Source organism: Phaethon lepturus, unplaced genomic scaffold, assembly GCF_000687285.1.
Source record: "Phaethon lepturus isolate BGI_N335 unplaced genomic scaffold, ASM68728v1 scaffold11762, whole genome shotgun sequence".
NCBI classification, from domain to species: Eukaryota; Metazoa; Chordata; class Aves; order Phaethontiformes; family Phaethontidae; genus Phaethon; species Phaethon lepturus.
Window position 1 is genome coordinate 10,324 of NW_010521303.1, and position 25,069 is coordinate 35,392.

Sequence of the window (25,069 nt, forward strand, 5' to 3'; positions counted from 1 at the left end):
GAAATCTTCTGGTAAGCTGTAACTAAAAAATACAGTGAATACAATATAGAATTAGCAACATCTAAGGAGTAAACCTGAGGTCAGCATTTTACAGAATGACCAACTGAGATTTTTTTTGTTGTTTTTTGGCATTTTTTCTGTCTATTTAAAATACAGTTTTTGCAGCCTCAGATATTTTAAGACCATTCTAATCTATCATTTTAAAGACATTTCATGAAACTGATGTCCATTAATAAATAGTTAGCTCTTAGGGTTGTATTTGAAAGTCTGATTTAAAAAAACCAAAGAAACTACCCCTACACTAAAAGAAAAAATTCCATTTGTAAACTTAAAAGTGTTGACAACGATAAGCATAAGATGCTAGTCTAGATGTGCTTTAGTGGTAACAGCCCGATGCTTTCCCCAGATCTCTTCTGCAGCTTCAGCAGCCGGTGATGGACTTCGTGTCAGTAGGTGAGGCACGCTCCCAGGAGACCGGGTCACCACGTAAGGAGAGGGGCTGTTGTCTCAAAAGCACGACGGTCAGCAGGATCACGTCAGATGGTTTTCCACCTCATGCTAAGTCGTCACTTGGAGTGATCCCCCTGGCTACTTCATCTGTTGTCACATCAAAAAGCAGTAATCTAGGAATTCTCAGGCAAGACATGAGTGAGTAAACCAGAAGCCGACGTGGTCACTGTGCATTGTTGTTGCCAGTTCCATTGTTTCCATTGGCATTTGTTGTGTTTATAGTATTAATACCATCTTGCTGAAGAGCATCTTTTCTTGGTGGCATTCTCTCATTGATCCTATCCAAACCTTTTGCTTCTTCAAAACTGCAGATTTTATGTTGCGGAGAGAATCCTCGTATTGCTTAACAAAATGCAAATTTGATATGTCAGTAACGGAAAAATAAGTTGAAAGCATATACTTTTTCTAACAAATGATGTTTAAAAACAGGTAAGAAACCAGCCAAAGTAACTTATGGCTCTGCATTTGTATTAGTAAAAGCTTCTCTAACCTGATTTCCTGAAATGTTCAACAAAAATCATGATTTCGGTTTATAACAGAAAGAAAAAAGTATGGCAAATATTCTGCAAGTTGGAATCAAGGGGTTTAAGCCCACTTGATTGCTTCTGCGTGTCCCTGGGGTGGCCAGCTACCAACACCAACTGCTCTTGCTGTTCGGTGCGTCAGGCTTATCTTAACATCCCCCTTCTCTTCGGTGGAACGTCAGTAAGACCTAAGCAGCACCAGCAAGTGCAGTGGGGGCAAAGCAGCAGAGCGTTACAAAAGTAATAGTAGGTGTACGTCCTGCATCCGCACCGACGGCCTGATCCTGCAGTTTTCATGCAGCCAAAACTGCGGGATATGGTTCACGTTCTGCTAATCGTATGGACGACGGAAACAGACACAATCATCATGACTGAGTTAGCACTGTGGTTAAACGATGGTATCATTTAAATACAGATGTATTTAAAGCAAGTCTAGAAAATAGTTATTATTTAGCTACTGATTATTTTAATGAATGAGGTATGTAGTTGAATCTAGACCTGAAAATGGCTGACCACACAACCAGACTGAAGTCTTTGGGATGAAATAATTCTTTGGAGATTTAAGAACAGCTTTCCACTCACAACAACGGGACCTCTTGCACGTGTGTGTGAGAACAGAATATGGCAGTTGTTTATATTTTTGGAGATCTGACCTCCTTAATTAAAAAAAAGAATAGAGTCATTAAATGGTGCTTTGCGACCAAATCTGAAAAACCCCAAGGGTAGCACGCTCAGCCGCTATGCTGTTCGTCATTCACTTCATTGAATATGGAGCAAGAGGAAATTAAAATATCTCTGAAAAGACAACAATCTGACATTGAATACTCTGAACACCAAATAATTTGATGGCATTTTGCTCAATACCACTAGCAAAGGACGTATATACAACTTATTTAGCACAGAAGCACTGCTAATCCATGGAACTTAATATGCCTCACACTGGCAGGCTGGCACATATACCAGAAATAAATTTGGTCAACAAATTACGTTCAAAATCTACAGAAAAAATGTTACATTTATATGTCTTGCACTACCAGATGTATTATGGAAAGTTTAAAAAAAAAGATATGTTCAAAGCCATTAAAATAGATTTTATGAGAAAAGGCATGCATAAACAACCCTCCTTCCACATATAGCCCCCCCGCAATCAAACAAAACCTTGCAGTTGAATGCAGAAAAAAAACTACTAAACACTATCATTTTTAAGGACTTCAAGACAACACCACATATCACAACATGCTATTATACAAAAACCTACTGCAGATTTTGTAAAAACAAACAAAAAAGACCAACCTCCCCCAAGAAATTCCCTAAAATAATAATCATCATCCTAAAGCCAGAAATGAATGTTACATGTAAAAGGGATGAATCAATGCAGTTGATTCATCGCCGCTTGTGCAAGTTGAAAGTAAAACACACCCACACAGAGTACTTTTGAATGCCCTCCCAGACACCACAGATCTCTGCCAGTGGCAGAGACTCTGATCATACCTTTTTCAGCCTCAATTGCCTCTACAGTGGCTGTACAGAAGTGAGCAGATGCATGCAAAATGAATGAGAAAGATGAAGAGTGTAATATCGCATAGCAGAAAAGGCAATGATCAATTTAATATAGTATGCTACGCCAGATTAGATTACAATTAGTTACAATTAAGGTTTTGGGGGGTTCTTTTTAAGTGAAACTTCTCCTACATTTTAACTAATACAATTTATGAACTAAACGTATATCAAAGCAACACTAATTAACTGATGCTATTAACTGCACATTTCTATAAGGTGTGGGTTTTGTTCTTTTGTGTTTTGGTTTTGTTTTTTATTTATAAGACAGCAGCAGAAAATCTCAACTGATGTTAAAGTTGTGGTATTTTAAAAAAATACTAAAAATCTCTTTGAGACTGCTATTTCTGAAGATTAAAATGCATTAGTAAGCTTCATTAAATTACTAGGAAGGTAATAACACTAGCAGTGTTCTAATAATAAGAAATTTCTTTTTCTTTATGTTCAGCTCCCTGAAGTTTAACTAGTACTTCCATTTCTCACTGTATTTTAAGCGAAAATGGGTATCTCTGAGAACTGAACTATGAAATTTAAACCATAAAAGACAAATCGAGCAAGTCATATTTACAAAGTCTTGTAAATTGTTTAGTTGGATCAACTAAGTCTACAGCAGGAAGAAGTCTGGGTTTAACATAGTTTTGGTGGGTGTATTATGAGAATATGAAAAAAAAAACCAATTCTAGTTTACTAGTTGTTTTTCGAACTAAGTAACCATGACATCTGCTGTAATTTCTTAGGTGCCAGATCTTTCCCAATTGTTTTAGCTCTAGAAGTGAAAGCTTTAACACAAGGGTAGCTTACGTTAAAGGAAAGCTTTAGCATAGGATATCAAAATAACTTCCCATTAGGGCAGACTTGCTAGAGAAACCACTTTGTAACTATGACGTAAACTGTAGCTAAGTTTCAATAGTGGTAACAACTTTTTACCTCCCCTACTATGTGCTGTGCCTCTAATACTGTAATTTCAGAAATATTAACAAAAAATAGCACACATAGTGGTAAATCTACTTGTGTAGTGCTTGATACAGGTTGTTAACAACAAAAATCCTAACAGAGTATTCAAGCAATTGTTGGGGAAACTAGCTATATGAGAAAATATGGCATTAGATCAGAAGAGAATTCTTTAAAGCCAATCAAGTTTATTACTTCTAATTTCCTATCCAACAAAACCCTGACACATTTCAGTTGCCTACAGTATGTTGCTATGTACCAACATATGCCTACACTATGCCTTAACCTCACTGTTGCATAAAATGGTAATTTCCACCAAGATACTCTCAATGAATAAATAAAATCAGATACTTGCAATAAGTGCTACTAAAATAATGTGGATTTCTTAAGGGTAATGCAGCATTTTAACTTTTACGTACTGCACATTCCATGGTACCAAAAAAAAAAAAAATCCTGCACGTAAATCTACAGAGATAACAGCAATCCCAGAATTAAATCAAAAAGCCACTTGAATAGATGGTTATTTATGTTTACATTGGGGAAAGAAAATTTCTCAAATTGTAAAAATTAGTTTAAGAATTATTTTAGAAGGTCACCAAATACATACTTTCATAATATAATCAATTTGCCATACAAACACAAAACTATGTAAAAAACCACCTCTTTCCACCATTTCCTGTTACCTGTGATGTCTTTGTTTTCAATCTTTTCCTGAAAAGATCATGAATACTGATTTATCTCTGTAAATTATGTAGCTTGGTCATAAATACAAATTTCAAAATTTACTCCTAGTTCATTCTACTTGTAGTACTATTATTCCAAAAAGATCTTGGACTATACACCACAGTTAAGAAAAAGATAATTTTTAACTTGACATAAAAGAACAAACTGACTGGAAAATACAAGTACTTCAAAAAAAACTGTAAAGACTCAATTTGGAAAACAATTTTGTTGGATTCTCTTTTGCAGGCACATCCAAATTAAAACTATATCCTTTGTAAACCCTGATAAACCTCAAATAAATACTGTATCATACTAACATAACAGGCAGTCCAGGAAGTCTTTGCTCCGAAAATTCTTGACTTGAGAGCAAAGCTTAAGCAACAGGGTTCAATGGCATTCCCATCCTCAATTCCAGCTCTCCCCCTGCTTTACTTAGGGGACAGATCCGAAACAAAAATCCTTGCCAACTTTCAACATAAAACCAAAAAACTATTTTACTGCCCCTCTGACTAATAGCAAGGGCAGCAATGGAAGATAAGAACTATTTGGCTTGTTCAACTTATTTCCATGGAAGTAGTTAGGATTTTTAATTTTGGTTTGTGTTTAGTGTGTTGCCGAATAAGGCTTTAGGTGTTTTGTTTCTTGGTGTTTGTGGTTTCCACCCCTCCCCGACAGATGTTGACTCAGTTTAGAAAATAATTTTGTTGGATTCAGTTCACAGAATATTCAATTCACAGAATAAGACACTAGCAAATGCTACTTTAAAGAATAATACTTAATACGGTCTTTAGTATTTCAGCTACTATAATGCAAGCAACATAAATAATAAAAACCATAAATCTACATTAAAAAAAAAGAGAAACATACAAAGGCCATGATTTCCCAAAGTCTATTCTTATTCCAGTGCATTAAAGCTATCTAAAAATAACCTATGATTCGTTTTTCAAAAATATATCCATGTATTTCTGGAAAAAAACCCCAACCATATATTGACTTCTTCCATAGGATGTGGTTTTGCACTTTTTTCCCAAAATTATCTTTTCTAACTGACTTGTCTTTGTTTAACCCTTTTGCTACAGTTAGGATTTGTATTTCACCCACAGATTGCTCTGCTTTCCAGTAAAAATCTGTTCAAGCATTGCCCATAAAGCAGCTGCATTAGATTTAACACGTCTGGTACCCTACTCTGCATTATGTCAATGCCAACAAGCTTCTCTCCTCTGAGAATGGCCAGTATGTCACAGGAGACAGGAGCTGTGGCTGAACAAATTCCTGAAACAGTAGTGGTATTTTGCCAAGATCTAGTACAGAACATGTTACTGACATTAAGAATTATAATAGGCATATATGCAAAAATTGCATACGCATTGCCATAATGGTGACTTACACATATATGTCTATCTATATATTTGCCCTGATAATAAAATTTCAGCCCAGCTCTCTACAGAAATTTAGATATACACTCCAATTTCTTACAGCTTTCAAAGCTTCTTATAGATTTAATAGCAACCAGCACAACTCTTCTCAGTGTGCCATTGAAAAATGAACACTTAAAAGACTGAAACCTGAAAAACCCATGACATTGGTCAATTTTGTGAATTTTCAACCAAACGGAAGAATAGAATAAAAAACCCCCTACTATTAATATTATGGTTTTTATTTTTCTCAAATCTAGACTAGTGTAAATTATTGATAGTATATTGAGCAATATAGTACAATATACATCAAAAAGTAATGCAATATTTATAGTAAGAAATCCTACTATACTATCAGTGATCATATTTTTGCCAAGAATATGAATTCACTGATATTACAATGGTTTAGGAAAGCGTCAATTTTAAGTTTTATTTCATTTTTGGTTTATTTCTAGCTTTGCAGTTAAGCATAGTAATTTGAAAACATCTACTTTCTGAAGACTGAAACAATAAAATTCTTATCAGTAAATAGAAGTTACTGCAATGTAAGGAGAACTAGCAGTTGGCATGAGTTGTTTTGAACAATCAACATGACTAAAACAAATGACGTATATTGATGTAGTGCATCAAGGAATATTGCCATCAAAAGTTCTAGTCAAGAAAACACACCCACAAAAATCCAAAACGCATTTTGCATACTTTCCAAATGTCCCACATTTTCAGTAATGGTAGAAAGTTGTATGTTTTAAGTTAAAAAAATTTTCTAGTCAGTTTGATCCTCTCGGGTATTTGTAATGCAACATGGACAAAAACCTGTTCAATGAGTGAGAGGAATGCAGACTCATTTTTTTAAGCATAATAAAGTATCTTATTAAACAATGAAAATGAAAACTAGAACATATGCTTTGGGAATAGTTGGATGGATTAGGAAACATACACCATTTCTTGTTATAGACGTCCACAAAACAATGACATACATACACTGGACATATAAACTTACTTGTAGACATTATATGTCCACTGAAAAATGACTTATAATGTGACATTCATGTTTCAAAGCTACCAGAAAACAGCTTTGATAGTTTAATAGAAAATGGAGCGAAAGGCTTTAAAAAAAAAAACCTACACAGAAAATTTTAAAAATTCAAACAGCCTAAATCACAAAATGCGAAAAGCAGCTACTTTTGGAAAATAGATTGTGTAAAAAGTGGTATTCACATATCACAATCTTTCAATAGTTATAAAATTCAGTGGTCCCATACAACAGTTTTATACTTTCTATTAAAGCCTGAAGATGGCCAATAAAAAGTCTTTGAATAATTTATATTAAGAGTGCTGCTGACATCAAGTCCAGTTTCAGACTGGTATATTTTAGTTATCCACCACTGTGAACAGAAACCTGGACTTCGTTCTTTTCATACATTTGGTACAATCTCATAGCATACTCCCTAAGCCTAGTTAATCACTTATGGGCCTTGTGAAAAATATGATCCAATGATTCAACAAACTAAAAAAAGAAGAAAAACCTTTTACGAAATATTCAATGAGCCAGATTACAGGTATATTTTGTATAGAGTTCTTTTTATTTTCATGCAAAAAAAAATATATGCACACTTAATAACACCCTTTTGATTTATTTACAAGTTTTAAATTCAATCCCTTTATTCTCAACTGATTTTATAACAATTACTGAGTATTTTTCAAGTACATTATTGTTCAAAATGCACAGACAATGTGCGGCAGCAAATGCAGCAAACCTCAAAAACAAGGTGCTACAACATTGCTTCTACATCAAGAGACAGACAAGTGTCTGGGATAGTGGTTTAATTTTAACACTTATACAGACATACATCTATACCTAGAGAGAGACAGACAGATCTAAGAAAGCAGCTACATCTGCAGAGGAAGGAAACAGCATGTTACAAGGACAATTCAGGGAGGTCAATTATACATAGAACATTTGACAAACAACATAGAGAACAAACTTTGGCATTAATTACCAGGGTACAAAACACAGCACATTTGTGTTGTGTCATATGTAACTCTGCATCCTGTAGCTGTTTGTTAATATTAACAAGTATTTGAGATTGTCAATGAAAATACTAACACATCTATAATAAAATCATTTTAATGGAAAGCAATGATGCAAAATTACATTGCCATTTTTGTATCTGTAATCATCAAAACGCCTCAACAGCAGATCTATAAGGTCACCCCACTTCAGGCATCTGCGCCACCTGAAAAACTGTAAACTACGGAAGCTCAAAGTCTGAAAAATGTGGCCTCACACCACTAAACTAATTTGCTTTTAGTTTTATACCCTGGTTAAATATCCATTTCACATTGCCTGATTAACACATAACACTATGCTTGTATCAGCCGCTAAGACAAGAACTGAAAAGCATAAGAAATTCCCTGCATGCATTATGTGTAGTGTTAGCAAAAGAGTGAGATGTGCCCCAGTCCATTTGAGGCACAGCAAGTTGCATAACATCATTACCACTTTGCAGGGTCTGTCGTCCTCCAGCCAACACTCCACTAGGTAACATTCCAGTGGGAGTCAAACCCTTGAGTGTCAGCACACTTTCACTCTCCTCCCTGGTGTGAGAAAAAACAGTAACAAACCCTTAAATACATGCTCATGAAAACTTGTATTAAAGTAAAATAAGGGATGGGGAGAGAGTCTACTTTTGCCGCGCTTCATGCATGTCAAGACCGAATGTAAATTCAAATGCAAACAACTAGAAAGGGAAAAATATTTCTATTCCATACCAGTCTTTCCTCTGCTTAGGAGTGATTAACACTGATTACTTCTGAACCACATTCGAAGTAATTATTCACACGCAAGCTCATTAGCTTTGAAATTAGCACTGAATGTCTCATGAGGTACTGAATGTATCTCGGTGCAATAAAACAAGCCACAATTTTGTTTGAAGTATCTATGCTTCAGGAAATATAAACTTTAAAAAATGATACCTATTTGAACAATTATAGTCTGTGGAAAACTATCCGTTTTGGGTAAACATGATCATGAAATCTCTAGATCTAGACAGGTACAAGAAAATGGTATTTTTTTAAAAGCTGAAAACAAACAAAAACCCAAGACAAAAAAAACACCCCTAGTCCTCAACTTTCTGGTATGACAGAAGTTTTCTGAGCCAGTCCTGACCTCTTCCATTACAACCTTGATTTCAATATCTTTACTTCGGTACTGTCTTTCCAACATTTGCAGTTAACAGCTGGACAAATAACTTGTAAAATAAAGATCACGTTCTCTAGTTTCTTGAAACATGTCTCAAACATAACTTAAAAACATTCTTTAAACAAAAATACCAACATCAATGGGGTGCACCAATACGCCAAACAAGATTCTGAAGTACAATGATGTCCCTGAAAAATGTTTGGCATCCACTACCGGGAAGAGAGCTACATTTTCCTAATTTACATAATAAGAGGCATTTTAGGAATGCAGAAGTCATGCAAGTACCTGAGAACAGAGAAGACTCTTGCCATCTTGCCAATTGCACGAATTTTGTTTCTGATTATTTCTTTCCGTGCGGCAGCTGTACCTACTTTCAATGGAATAAGAGAGAGTCTCAAGCTCATGAGTATTTACAAGGCCACCATTTAAAAGTGCATCGAATTCAAAACAACTGTTTTAAGTTCAGTACTCTTCACAGGAGGCCAGTACCCAAACACTTCAGGGCACAAAGTTATGAAATCATGGCTTCAGAATGCCATCAAAACCTCTGTGTCCACAAAACACACACAAAAAATGTTAAGATGTTCACAGTGATTTGCTAAAGCTAGCAAGCATCTGAATTACCACCACTACAGTGTAGTAACTATCATAACTTGTTTGCCTAAATTTTACTTTTGAAATTCTTCACTGACATCTGTGTATATCGAGTTGTAGGCATGCAGCCAATACAGAAGCCAAAGAGATATTTAAGCCACAAAAAAATAAAGATTTATTGTTAATTCTTACACAGCTGTCCAAGAGAAAACAGTTTGTTTGCTTGTTTTTATGTCAACTTCCCAAAACACACACCCACAAAAACCCCACAGAATGAAATGCTGAAGAATTGCAGCATTACCTCCCTTATCACCTAATTCTGTGTTCTGTATCATCTTAGGTTTGCATCATTTGAAGATATTACAAATACCAAAGATCTGGAGTATATACCGCACATTCCACAGAGCGGAGACATACTATTTGTGACAGGTAAAAGCAAAGACAAAACTCTGAAAGGAAGCTTGCGATTGGGAAGGACAGCCACCTTTGCCAGCCTTGATGTTATAAAAACAGAAGCTCCTTTCTCCAACACTAGGTATCGCTGGTTTGTTTCAATGTATAGAAGTCATCCTTCCCCTCATCCTCCCTTTCCTTTTGCTGACTCCTCAATTACACTAAAACAGTAAAGGCAGATGAGGAAATGCCAAAACTAAAATCCTTACTTCTCCTGAGTCATTGGGGAAGCAGAGTATTAAGCACACCAAGATAAGAGTAACTCAGTCATACTTGGAATTCAACCACAGGGTTGGGGGGCGGGGGGGGCAAAAGTGAACAAAGTCAGACAGCTCTATTAGGTATTCCAGATCTTCCATATATCACTGTTCTTCAACCCTGGGGGAAATGTACTCATTAAAAAGTTGCCAAACTAATTTGCAAGAATGTAGAAGAGAGGATCACAGAAGTGGGCAGAGAAAAGTGGCATATCCACAGTTTTTTTCATCCCTGCTCACTAGTATTTAGCTTCCACATCAGAGTCCACACACTCTAGCACAACAGTCACCCTTTTCAGACCACAGCTACAAGAACGCAAAGCCTTCCATTGCACAAGAGTGGGGAGACTTCCCACCCTGAACACCAAACCCAATAAAATACAAAGGATAAGGCATATAGGAGCAAACAACAACAATAAAATCACACAAGAAGGAAAACTTATAGTAGTGACAAAGAAAAAAGGGAGGAGGAGACAACCTTTCTTATGATCACAATGAAAGTATCTCAGGGTATGGCAAATATCTGCCAATCCATTTAAAAGAAATGAAAAAGCCAGGTACTACCAAGTAAAGCTTCTTTAGATGAAGGAACAACTTTAATGAACTGCAGACACCAAATTAAAACAAACAAACAAAAATCAGAAGGCTCAGAAAAAACTTGGAATAGATGGGTTGAAACATTCAATTTTTACTGAAAAGAATTTATTTTAAACTTTTTACTTTTAAAGTTCTAGAACCTTCTATTTTCTCTCTTTGAACACTACTAAATAACAGCTTGAGGATCTGGAATGAGGAGTCTCTTTCAGAGTTTTTGAAAAGGCTAGGGCTAAACAAGGCACCATCAAACTTTCCGTACAAGTGCCTCAATTTTCCTCCTACCTACACCTATTTGAGGGCTACGCTGCTGCAACGCTGTAACATGCAGGCTGAAAGATTTCAGGCAGTGCTAGTGCCTGTATCTCAACTCCGAAGGTCCCTGTGCCTTAAAAAGAAAAAGGCTGGTTTGGGGTAGTTTTAGTGTTTGTTTCATGGTTTTTTGTTTGTTTGTTTGGGGTTTTTTTTGGTCTTTATTTTTTTAACATGATCTTTCATGGCCCCAGCCCTACAGAAGTAATGCAGCCATGCCGAAATGCAGCAGCACTGCACTAACGTGGCCACTAAATTCTGGGTAGTTCAGAGAAGAGACAGTAAGGTGGCATCTGCTTGCAGAAGAACATCTTGATTACACCCTAAATTAGGAGATATGACAAAGAACTTTCTCATTCTCCATTCCCAATGCCTGCACAAGAAACAAATTCTGAAATGCTCATACTATTATGTTCCAAAGAATTCACATAAACTTTGGAAACCTCTTTATAATCTAATGCACTCCCAAGTATTAGAAATATTCTTTGGAAGTGACAAATTTACACCGAAAACAAATTGGTTATTAGGTAAGCAATGGTGAGAAGAATTTTTCTGCACAGAATTATCTACACTGGAATTCTGAGAAACAGATGATAGACCATGAATTTAAGTTAGTAGGCTTCTTTTTACATCTTGTATGCAGCCATCTTCAAAACTGTACATACAATCAAAAAGTACCTTTTTGACATCTCAGTTGAAGGAAACTAAAAGTACTATACAAACCAGGTTTTGGAACATTGTATAAATACATTCCATGCACAATCTTAAAAAAAAAAGCTCACAATAAAATTTTTAAAGAGCAAGACAGACAACTGAACGCTCCCTATACATGCAGGACCAAAGATAAAATTTTAGAAATAGGTAAAGAATGAAATTCTACCAAAAAAGGAATGGAAGAAAGGAGGAAAAAAATTCATGCACAGAAAGACAGATGTCTTGGAATATGACTTCTGATAACAAAATATACAAGCCTTCGTAAACATCCCATTAAAATGGCTAATAGTAATAGTATTCTACATATGTCTCTCAACAGAAAAGTGTTTTCTACATTAATACTTATACTGCCAGGTTCTATGAAGTCATATTTCAAAACATTCCTACTCTGTCTGGTCTGTACCTTTTTTATTGCCATATATGAGTCGCTCTTCAGATGGAGAGTCCAGAAAAAAAGGAAGTGAACGATGGAGAAAAAGGTGAGTGAGACAAATAAAATAAAGATATTTAACTTGGCAGTGGTAATAAAGAAGGAATGGAGAAGAAATGTGAAAAAATAAAATGGAAAATTGCAACACTTAAAAATGCATTCATCAAACAAGAAGTGGAATTGTTGAGTGTATTTTAAAATTTGACAATAAACAAGTGAAAGCTTGAAAGTCAACAGTTAAAAAAAAAATCCGTTCACATAGAAAGATAAAGCGTAGACGGTACCTAGGTGGCATTAAGAGATGCACCAAGCAAAGAAATTGTTAAAGGAGACAGAAGAATAAAATAATTCAAATTAGGAAACTGCAACTATTGTAATAAAGACAGGGCATATGCAATTAACTGATCACTGCACTTATACTGGACAACCTAAATCCTAATGTCTCAGAACACCACCAAACCCTACCCTGTAAATGCTTGGTGTAATTGCTTTATGCTCAGTTTAGTAGGATTACTTGAATGGAAAACCTAAATTAACTGCTTGCAGTATCACATTTGAGACCATTTCTAAGTTTTCACATTTCTGGAAACAATCTAAATGGTAGCAAAGTTCAAGTGGCTCATAACTAATGCATTCCAACCTACACCACACAGCTGCTTAGCACAACACTATTCTGCTACTGAATTTGAAACACAGTAGTTATCAAACATTAAGAATGGGGTCATGTGTCTACTATCTTTATAAATGATCTTTAGTGTTCCTCAACAGCTGCTGAAACTTTCCTTCCTCCTCCCCCATCATCAAACAATCCACCAAATCAGTTCTGTTATTGGGTAAAATGAAACAAGTCTAAGAAACTTTTAGGTGTGACATTAAGCACTACTGTAAAAAAAAAACCGAAGTGTGATATGCTAGGTCTTCATATTAATGTTGCTACTTAATCATCATGCTACAAACATCTCCTTAAAAATCTACTGTATCATAGTTTACAAGATAGAAAGATGTTATAATTCATTACATAAATACATATTATACAACGTATGTATAAAAGTTCTCCTACCTTCTATGCTTTAAACTCAAACACCAAGACTTAAACTTGTATTTCATACTTTTTGGTGTAGTACTTTGCCATAAGAAGTATTATATCTGACTTTCACCTATATCAACTCTTTATTGAAGAGCAATCATTAAGAATTTTAAGGTCTTGTAATAATTTATTCTAAATATTAACAAAGTAAGTTCACTATGTTTCAAGTCTGATAATTTTCCACAAAATTTTCAGTTTTAAATAGAAATCGGATATTAATATTTGCAAAGGACACCATTACTGCTTCTTGATCACAAAACCACAATTCCCTTCTCTAATCCCCAAAGTGTCATTATCTAAAGAAAAATTTGAAGGCAATTTTCTTCAAATTCCAGGTAGTATCACAGTAGTCTAAGTTAACTGTGTCACAAGTTATTATCATTAAAAAGATTTATATATCTTAAAGTAACCCCTACCGTCAAATTGATCTTCTCCCTCTGTCATCAGTTCATCATCAGAGCAAATGCTCAAAACATTCACCAACATTTCTGTTACTGTATAGGAAAAAATAAATCTTAATTCATTCCCTGTAGAATTTTAAGCATTTCCATGCACACAAGATGTAACTAGTCACCAGCAACTATAGTGAATGAACTCCCCACATCATAGTCATTGCTCTGGTTTTAAAAAAATGTGGTTTTCTTGATGTTCACTGCCACAGAATTTAAAAAGCTCAGAAAAATAAGCAGCTAAAAATTATACCACCTAACAATTAAAGAACACAAAGGAGCTTTCTCTCTTATCTTACAAGGAATTCTTTTAGATAAGAATTCTCTTTTCGTATATTAGTATTTTTACATCAGGATAAGTACTTGAACTAGTTTTTATGCAAAATTTACTTTATTTAAAGTTTGCTTTACAAATATGAAAACATTGGTACTGCTCAAACTTGGCTTTGGTAAGAGAAAACTATTCCATTCCTGGCACCTGCAGGCATGTAGCAGAAGCACTGAAGCAGAAAAATATTTTCTATAAATGTGGTGCAAAGTACATGTCTTTTCAAACTCCCCTTAAAAATATCAACATAGCGGATACACAAACTTGTCTCAAAAAGCTTGTATTTTCTTTCTCCAAGTCACCCTTATTCTGCCACTTGATCTTTCCCATGTATATAAGACTCTTTCTTAAAACAGTCAAACTTCTCCTCCCCCTAGAGTGTTCAGAAACCTATTCCAGAAGTTCAGTCAGATGGTTAGAAGCCCTGTAAAGTGCTGTCTACATTTATTCATGACTAATTCATACAATCCCTATGTTATCTGCTATGGTATTCTTCGGAAGCAGTTACTCTCTACTTTACTGAAAGTAATCAAACAAATTACTCTGATTTTTATCTGTTCGATGCAGACCAGACAATATTGACACTATATTCTTCATCAAACATGGGAGCATGTGTTTGTCCAAAGTCAAGACAAACTACAAGGGCCATGACTGTAGCAGTCTTAAGTATAGAGCAGGTCAATGAGAAACTGATTTACTGGTACTTGATGTCTCATTACCAGCAGCATAACAAAAGCAAAATAAACAGTATTATCATCTTCAACAGCAAAGGGTTGTCTACTGCATCATTGGGTAGGAGAGATAAAAACAAAAATCTCCTTTCAAACGTCAGATCCCGCCATTTAAATATAAAAAACATTATTGAGGGGGTTAACCACACTAAAGTGTCCAAATTATTTGCTTTGAACTGCTCACAAAAGACAATATAATAAATAATAGATTCCTAGGTTTATATGACTGTAAATATATAATCTCAAGAATACTTTTCATAGAAATGTAAAGAGCTTTCCAGATCTCTTTTATAAAAAGAGCAGTTCCTGTCATGGAAGGATTTAGCCTCTAACCTCATTGCTTTTTAACCGAAGACTACTTGGAGCCCCAGTGTCCTAGATTCAGAGTTATCAACTCTAGAGGGGGAAAAAATAATAAATCTGTGCTAAATTATCTTTTTTTACAAGAATAATCATAACTGAAAGAGCTACCTTTGATGAAGGTCAATCTAACTATGTAAAAAAGTTAAAATTTTACATGAAGATCTCAACCCAGTTTATACCTATAACTATACAAGATCATTGATGTATGTAACCATAGCATTTTGTAAAATATGAACAACTTTCATATTGATTCCAAATGCAGTTCAAAGGTACTATTTAACAATGCAAGTATACATCCTCAATGGGAATTACAATTTCTGTTAACACCTCTGCTTTATTAGATGCAGTTTTAACTATCTTAACTGAAACAGGTGAAGAAAGTAACCAAAACCCATATAAGAAGTTGTATTTAGTCTATCCTTTCTCAGAAATGGCATTTTCACATGCCAAAAAAACCCTCCAAATCAGTTTAACAACTTTACCAAATCTTCTTTGTAATTAAGCATCCAAGAAGTCTACCTGATAAAGACAAACACAGATACCCATTTTCACAAAAACTATGCAATTAATCTCTCATTGGTAAATATATTTTTAAAAAAATCTTCCCATCATCAATCTGGGAGAAACAGGAAAGAATTCATTAACGTGTAACTTTTGCCTACCTTTTTCTCCAACAAATGGTAAAGACCATGTGAAAACATCCATAAAATTTGGTAGCCAGTAAGGGTGAGGAGAACAATTGAATTGCCGAATATTCATCACATTGTTTTCGTATTTTAATACAGCAGCTAAAATAGAATTCAGACATTTTGGAAAGAATGTTTAAAACTTGCGAGTACCACAAATGTAAAGTCACAGGGTTGTTTTAGCTCTATTTTATACTATAGACAAAATAAACAGAGAGATAATCCATTCTCTTTCTTTCACAGTATTTACAGGACAGATTTCTCATGGAGAACTTTGGATTTTCTTTTATTGCAAATGTTGCAGTTTAAGGTACTGTTACATGCCAGTATAGTTCCGTACTATCCTAAAATAGGTCTATAATGAACAAAGATTTTAAAAGGTCCTGAAAAGGTATAATTTCAGCAACTTGAACAAAATCCTAACTCAGAACAGTGGTATATTCAGGTTCAGGTTTTATTCTTCGTATGCGTCTTCCCACATTGTAAGCCTGGAGTAAAATAACAGAAATCTTTTTTCTGTTAGAGAAGGGGAAGGAGAAGGGGGAGCACAGGGAAACAAAGCAGAAAAACAGAAGCATTCTAAACCTAAGTAAGTGTTGATTGCATTTTTCCATACTTAAGCTTGCACTACACTGAGAATAGCTGATGTGAAAACAGATTCTTAAAATGCATTAGCCACAGAAATATTGAAAAAAATGTAAAAAGCCACTTGAACCTATTTTTATTTCTGCTTTCTTTACAATCAGTGCAAGTAACAACAGCTCATCTTTTCCTCTATGCAGTTAATCACCCTACATAAGTGGTATGGGTTGGGGAGGTGCTTCTTTGAGGTTGGTGGGAGAAAATGCATGCATTTAATAGGAAAGAGGTTTTGGTTTCAAAGGAACTCTGTCTGAACATTTGCGGATCACCCATTCATCACATACTTGAAATGCCATACTTTAACGTCATACTTGAATTTCAGCAGGCTTTATTTTTAATTATTTCTGTTGTTGAACTTAGTTCTTATCTATGAGTATTAGCATTTCACAGTTAAGCTCTTCTCTGTAATTCTGACTTGTAAACCTTTCTCCACGTTATTAAGCATGCTTCTCTTCTGCAACAGGAGATGGACAAAAAGCAGAGGATGGACAAAAAGTAATTCCTTCTGTTTTATACCTCCCTAATAACATTTCCCATGGTGATCAGTATTTAGGTCCGTACGTGCTCCTTCTTGATTTCCCAGACATGGTCCTGTACCATCACAAAACACACACTTTCCCTGTCTCATTTTCTTCCCAGTGACCACCTATTTATAAGCATAGTGGGTTTTGGTTTTCTTCACCAAGGTACCTACCGTAGTTCACATTCGTGGAGTTCATCCGCATGTAATTTCTTCCGTCCAGAATTAGACTCTCAGATGCCGTTATACACAACACAAACTACCTTATGCATAGGCTGCTGATCAATGCTTCCTCCCTTCCTTACTTAGTTCACAAACTAAAGACAACCAGAGGAGTGAAAACTCACAGCACAGGAATGCCTTGCCTGACTGGAAAACACCAGGTGACACATTCGTAAGTACTAAATAGAAACAATTTTTACACAGGAAACGTTTGCCCACACTTCTGCTTCAAGGTACTCTTAGTCATTTATGTCACGTGCTCCTCTTCATAACGCAACTTTTATTAATGGATTTTTTTGTCCTTTAATTTCTTACCTGGCAAAAAATTGTTGATATTAGATGACTTATCTAGTAAGATATTTTTATTTTATTATTACATATAGTTATTAATAGCAAGTTCTTACCTTTATTATTGTAGACATCCAGATAATTAGGTGCTGAAAAAATGGTTATTAATGATGGGAACCCTGTAGTTTGACTTTTCCTGTACATTCTATAACTGCAAAATCAAACAGATTATTTTACATCTTACAGCAATAAGCAAACTTTATTTTACACTGTGAATAATTTCATGAAGGACACGAAGTACTTACCCTGCATCTTGTGCTTCATGCGCTCTAATAATTGACAACAAATTATTATTTTGCAAAAATTCACAAACTGCTGGATAGCTGTGAAATGAAAACCAACTATGAGTAAAAGGAATTCTCTTAAAATATGCAAGAGTCAGCATTAAAACATCAAATAGACCATAGCATACTCTCACCTATAAAAGTATGAGCATCCTCTGACTGTATTGTGACTGAAATGCTCTTGTGAATTTTCATTTCCAAAATCTTCTGAAGGATCTGACCACAGTAAGTCACACATTGGTCCAAATGCTGGAGGCTCTTTGAATCTATCTAACTGTTTGAGAAAAGGCAACAGCAAAAAGGTTCTTTGAATATTAAATCAGTAAGTTTTACACATTCATTAAAACTACATATCCATCAATACCAAGCTTTTTTAGAATAAATCCCAACCATATCAAAGAGAAGTAGTTTCTGTATATTTTTTCCTCTCCTCCTCATGACATAAGGCAGAGGCATGCCAAAAGAACCAAACCTGTTAAGAGTAATAAGATTTATTAGTTGTAAAAAGAAGGGAGATAAATTCCAGACTGATGGATATGTGTAATACAAGGTTGAGTTACAGAGAAGGAACAAAACGGTCCTTTTTCATGCACATGCCGTATCTACCAATCTGGAGACACTACCAGGAATTAGCAAAGAGAAACAGTACAGAAAACAGGAATGATAAAAGAAAAGCATGAATAATTAGCACTGACTAGAAAAGACTAAATATATATAAAAAAACCACAACCAAAAAAACCCCTGAAACACCCATCTCCATAATGGATCGTTTAACGATGTAATGAAGAGGTGACTTGCTTAGCCATCTTACTCTTCTTTCATACAGGCTTTATTTCTCAGCTACAGGCCTGGTGTAATGGGCCATAAGCATTTTGGGAGATGTCTTCATTTGTTTTCTTTCCTCTAGCTGCTGATTTACAGATTTCCACTTGGAAACACCTGCTCTGGCAGCCTGCAACTTTCCTAGTGAAATTTCACCACAGTGAAAAGGGGCAGAGGTAAGGAGGACAGCACATTTGTTAACATAAAAGGAAAATACCCAGCGTAAGTAAGTAACAGTCAATCAATCTCTGATGTCCCAGAACTGAAATTAGGTATCCCAGATTCAATGTAAAATTTGATTGGTATGTAGCTGGAGTTTGTTCACAAGATGATTTTATCCAAGAAATGTAGGAACAGTTCTTTGATGGACAGCGCATTTATCTTGCTTTACTTCCCATACCAAAGAAGATGACTTTGATGGTACTAGAGAACACTTAACTCTTCATGACAGGTTCGAAGGGAGGTTTGGTGAGCACCTGGTGAATTTGGGTCTAACGGTCCATAGGAATCCATTCAAATATGGAACCAGCAGTAGTGCCAAGCTCTCTCATGCCCTGGAAAATCAGAGCTCCCGAGGCTGCCACCTGTAACATAAGTGGAGAGGTCCAGATCTTTACAAATTCCTGCCAGATAATGGCAAGGCAGGTATTAACTGAAATGGTTGTTGGAATTTACTCAGTATTAAAAATCCAGTGGTTTAACATCTCCCACACTGGATGATAAAACCCGGTATGGAATATTTCTTCCGGATTGAAGAAGTCAGTCCATCAACTTCGGCAAGTACCTGAATTTCTGTAGATTAAACCATCAAGTTTCTAAACCTCCAGCAATAACATTGGGTCCAGAAGCTAACAGAAGCATTCACACAAGGAAGATTGAACTGTTTGCCAATTGATGTTTCCTGCAATACAGAAGGCTGAAAGTCTAGAAAGCATTTCTAAGAAATTTTATTGAGTTATTCTTGAAAGACTTTCCTTATGACTTTGGCCAAATGGATAGAGACATTATAAATAAAAAGCTTTGGTTACTGTGAGCAACACACCCCTCTCCCAAACTACTTTATCATAGCATTGGAACAGTAACATAGTAATTTCTTGAAGTAAGGAGGTCAGTTTGTAAAAAATAAATATACTTACACACACACACCCCCCAAATCAGTGTCTCCTTCACTAGACAGTCTACCAACTGGCATGGTTCTCAAGACATCTCAAAATTTAAGGAAATGTCACTGCAAGCTACTCAACCGGGATTGCATATATTAAATCAGAACAATCAACTTAAGGGATTCTCTACATTGGGACAGCAAGAAAGTTAACAAAGGACATGAGTCAATTCAAAACACTGGTTACTGATGAACTATTACTGAATATGTTGCAACTATGGCAAAACAGAATCTCAATACAAATTAGCTTAACATATCTAAATATGATTAACTGAGAAAGACAATTTTATTCAAGAATAAGTATTGCTAAACCTGGTGTTAAAACAGAAATAGGTAGTATATTTTTAATACATCGCATAAGATATTAAATCTAAATTAATTTCTAGGTATTATGTCATCAGGGCTACTAAACTAAAGTGCATCATACCTCCACATGGATGTTCAAACTCAGGAGTAGCAAAACCTTGGAGGTAGATTAAGGTACAGCAAATTAAAACTACTTTACTTTTGAGGCAAAAGATCTTCACAGAAGTTTCATATACTTTAAAATACGGACACCAGTTTTACCTAATCTGTCCTAATTTTCCTTAGAACTATCACATAGTAAAGCCCTAAAAACAAAGTGAAGGACAGTGAAGCGTGGCAGTCCGCCATTACTAAAGAAAAGGAAATTTCAGCAGACCACAGAAAAGCAGCAAGGTATCATAAAGACAGATTCCCAGTAGTTCCCCCATATGTGTCAAGGCACTTTGCTGATCAAGCCTTAGTATCACCAAGAACTAAACAAAAGAACAAACATCTATTGTAAATGAGGAAGAAAATTCTCTGTGTCTCTTCTTTAAATTAAGAGTTCCCATAATCTTGTCTTCCCTCCTTATAAATCATTAGGTTTAAAACCACAATTCCTGGAATTTTGTTTGAGCAGAAGTCTTGCCAGTGTGATGAAATCAACTAAACAGCATCTCTAAGTTGACAGACGTGTCTGAATGAGACACTGTTTACCAACACAATTAGATCATTTGTATAAGCAAAGTTCACAGAATAAAAATCAGATTACTGCAAGTTTCACAAACTTCCATTTTCCCAGAAATAAGAAGCACTTGCAGCAATCTTTCTGGTTAGGCTCTACTGTCATAGCTACTATGATAGCTGTCCTCTACTGGAAATAAGTTCATGCCAGCAAAAAGAATTATTTGTGTAGTTTAATCGCCTTCCTGAATGTCAGTAATACTGACAAAAGACTTCATCCAGAAGAAATTGCACCTGCACAGAATTTTTCTCTTTTTTCTTAAGTGATTCCTATACTGTTTAGAGAGATGCGATTTCCCTTCTTACGCCAGATGATTATGCCTACACATTTGCAGAGACTTCTCCTTAATAAGAACTTCTGCTAATAAACCAGAAGGCTTATAATATTATGCAATTGTCTTGACTGTTTACAGAAGTCATTTCGCACACTACACTTGCATCACAAGTATATGATATTTTCCTAGATATAAAAACATCACCCATTTAATTTACATGTATTTACAATATCGGTGCATGCCAAGGTCTAATGCAGTTATTGAAGCTGCTGCCAACCCATGAATAGTGTGCCTTTTCCAAGCTATCAGATGATTCTTTAAAAAACAAAAAAGGCCCAACGAACAGTTCTAATAACACTGCCTTACATTTGTGGTAAAACAAAAATGTGGTTTTCACCAGAAGCAATATACAACACAGATTTTCACACACACACACACACACACACATATATATATAAACATACAAGCTTATATTTCATCCTGATGTAGCCTTGAGCGTTACAGAAGCACATATGAAAGTATAGGCCAAGATGACAGGATTACCTTTTAATTAAATTTACTTGACACTTTGAAACCTGATCAGCTGCAAGACTAAACCAGGACAGACACTAAAAGAAAAATGAATGACAACCCTAATATGACAGTGGTTTTCCAAAGTATTTTTCCAGACTATGTTTCCTTAACACTACTTTCCAAAAAACTTTGACCATGTTTCTTTTCATCTGTAACGCTGAGAGGTGTTAAGGCCTTGTCAGAACAGCACCATTTACTTGTTTTCCTTTCTTACTTCTTGTTTTCTGTACAATGTATATAGATTTCTGTACACGTTAGTATTTGCTCCAAAAACGCAATGCGCCTCAGTACATTTTCCCACTTGCAACACTGAGTTTGTAAATATGCTTCCTCTCCGTTTCTACCATTTTATTCTCCTCTCACATCATTCTGCTTGGCAGTGTAATGTCTGTAAGTGAAATAAGCTGACATTCCATCCCTGAAATGGTCCAGTCAGTACAAAAAAAAAAAAAAAAATCTGGTGAATTCAGAAATAAAGATGCAGCTGGACAGCAGCCTATAAATCTGAGGAGAGGGAGAGGTGGAAAAAAAAAAGGAGCACAGGTAAAGGAGAAAATGCTAAGAAAATGAGAAATACAATAAATGAAGATAAAAGACAAAAGAGGCCATCAATATTTATATACTGTAAAACCAAATTAGGAACATACTTCTTCCTTCTCTCTGATATTTAGATCTTTTTTGAAATAGGTTCCCACATATATTCTTTCATATGTGGTTAAAAAACTTTTTTCTTCCATCCTTACCTATAATCCCAAAACTTTGTTAGAGCCACTTATTTATATTTTGAGCTTAAATCAACTACACTTTAGCTGTTACTAATAATAATAGGAATGATTTTGATTTCCAAATGCAGCAGTCAAGACGTCAGCTAAGTTAACTAAAATAAGTCAAAAAGCATATACAAAAAGGAAAGTAATTGAGTTTGAAAATCCCCGTCTGATACAATCTTCACCTGACATCAGCAGTCCATTCAAGTTGAAACCAAGTTATTAGAAACAGATACCTCATATCATCACAAGCTTCTTCCCTTTAAATTGCACATCATTATTTAGTGTTTCCATTGCATAATTTTTAAAACTTGTTTTCATTCTTCTTACCGATATACTCAGCACATTTACCACTGTGAGAAGTACTCCACAGCTGTTACTCAAAATGCCTACCAAACTTGCTATTTTAAACAATTTTAAGGTTACAATTAACTTCCATGAGTTTTGTCCAGAAAGCCATGAGAACACTAGCTCTTAACTACAAAGAAATACAAAGCACTTTTTCGACTGGATATGGAGCTATTTACGGGAAACTATATGAAGTTTGTGAGGATTTTTTTTTGTGTGTGTTTTGTAACAGTCTCAGCTGTCCCAATGAGATCTACTAATGGAAAATGCACTAGATAATCCAAGAGTTTTTAATTATGATACTGCTTAGCCTACATTTCAGTTCCTGATTTACTCTTCCAAAAGAGACGCAAACAGAAAACAATATAATGACAATATCACAAACATGACTTTGTATAAGCATCATATAAATATCTGTATTTCCACTTATTTTCAAATACACAAAATACTCACTCTCCTAATGTCATCTAGTGTATTAACTTCTGGTGAAAGTCCACCATGAACACAAAGAAACTGTTGATTTAGAAGAGCAGCAAGAGGGAGACAATCAAAAGCTTCCATACAAGCATCATAGACTCTTTCTGAGTACTTTATTTTACCTGCAGGAAAGAAAATATAAAACATTTAAAAATCCATATAAAGTGGAAGAAGTAATCTAGTGGATCATAATTACAAGAGCAAATCTCAAAGTGAATGCTTAAAAAAAACCCAAAGCAATGAATATTTTTGGGTTTAAATGAGCATTTCCAAACACCACAACAGCAAGCACATTTTCTAAGACATATTCTTTTCCAGAACTGTAAATTTTTTTCATTATTTCTTCTGTTATCTCAAGTGTTGAGAAACTATTCTTGTTTTTAAAAAAAATCACAGGATTATTTTGCATTATACAATTATACAGCACACTTCAGTGTAAAATACTGCTGAGAAGTTTTTCATCATTTACATCACTTTTACCTACATCACAGGGTTTTAACAGGGCAAATGAGCCATTTATCACTGGATCAATACTTACACAAGCCACTAAATGGAGGAGCAGCTTACATCAACAAAAGAGTTCTCTTACTAGTACAGTCGAAATCAAACCCCCAAATGGAAAAATTATTCGTCTGTAGGGTTTTCTTGCTAGCTTCACAATGCTGCTCAGCAAGTCACTTTGCACTCCCAGTTATAGCCAAGACAGCAAAATAACCTTCTTCTCTCCAGAATTTTAAAATCAGGATTGATACATCAAAATTTACTCCATAATGTATCTTTACAGACGTGCATTCCAACACCACACTTAACTGCAAGCAATTCTACAGAAGTAAAGCGGGGGGTCTCCAAATGTTTGCAAGACCTTAATTAAACTAACAGACAAACATCTCTCAAGCAAAATGACAGACTGTAGATCGGCAAGTTGGAAGTAAGCTGATTTTACATTCTTAGACAGTACTTACATTCTTGCTTAAAGGTAAAATACTCTGTTAGGTGTCTGCATTCATGGTTGCCTCTCAAAAGAAATAACGTGCTTGGGTAGAGAATTTTCAGGACCCATAGGTACAGCACACACTGTTGAAAAACAAAAATATCCAGTAAAATACACTAGTTTATAATTTTTAAAGTTCTTACTACTGAGAAACATTGATTAAGAATGTTAACAGCTTCAAAAGCAAGTACAGCTTAATGTGCCCTTTTAAAATACAGCACTACTTCCCCAAGTCCAGTTCTGGAAACGAGTTATGGAAATTGCGAGTTATGGAAATTGCTTATTACTTTTCTTAAGAACAGCCACACACAATGCTGGAAAAATATTAATATTTACTAGACACTCAATAATAAACTAAATTCAGCAGAATTATACTGCAGAACACTTTCATCTAGACAAATAACATATGTGTGCCTAAAATCTGGTATTATAATATGATTCTATACACCAGCATAAGAAGGAAAGCAGACATTTATTAATACAGATTGAAGAACAAAACCCGACAAAACTATTTACATTAAAGTCAGCTATATCATTCGGAGACTGTTTTTAAACTAAGAATGGACAGAGTAAACTTTTTTCCCCAAAAACTGGGAAAGCTAGTTGTTTATTCAGTGTTCAAGCAGCAAATTCAAAGAATCATAGCACATTTCCATATATCATTATTATTGCAACATCAGCAGCAGAGTTGAGGACAGAGCTACAGAACATGCACATTTTTTTCAGTTT

The 25,069-nt window shown here is 35.1% G+C and overlaps 1 protein-coding gene across 1 annotated transcript; it reads right to left on the reverse strand.

Annotated features, from left to right (window-relative positions):
- Window positions 1-65: 65 nt before the first annotated feature.
- On the reverse strand, window positions 66-24,423 carry LOC104616455 (serine/threonine-protein phosphatase 2B catalytic subunit beta isoform; the record flags this gene model as incomplete). Its single annotated transcript, XM_010281474.1, has 11 exons — window positions 66-852; window positions 2,526-2,555; window positions 8,181-8,278; window positions 9,168-9,249; window positions 13,740-13,817; window positions 15,857-15,982; window positions 17,669-17,763; window positions 17,858-17,935; window positions 18,031-18,170; window positions 23,326-23,471; window positions 24,312-24,423. Coding segments are annotated over 11 exons (1,164 nt in total), but the record flags the coding sequence as incomplete, so codon positions are not given.
- Window positions 24,424-25,069: the final 646 nt, after the last annotated feature.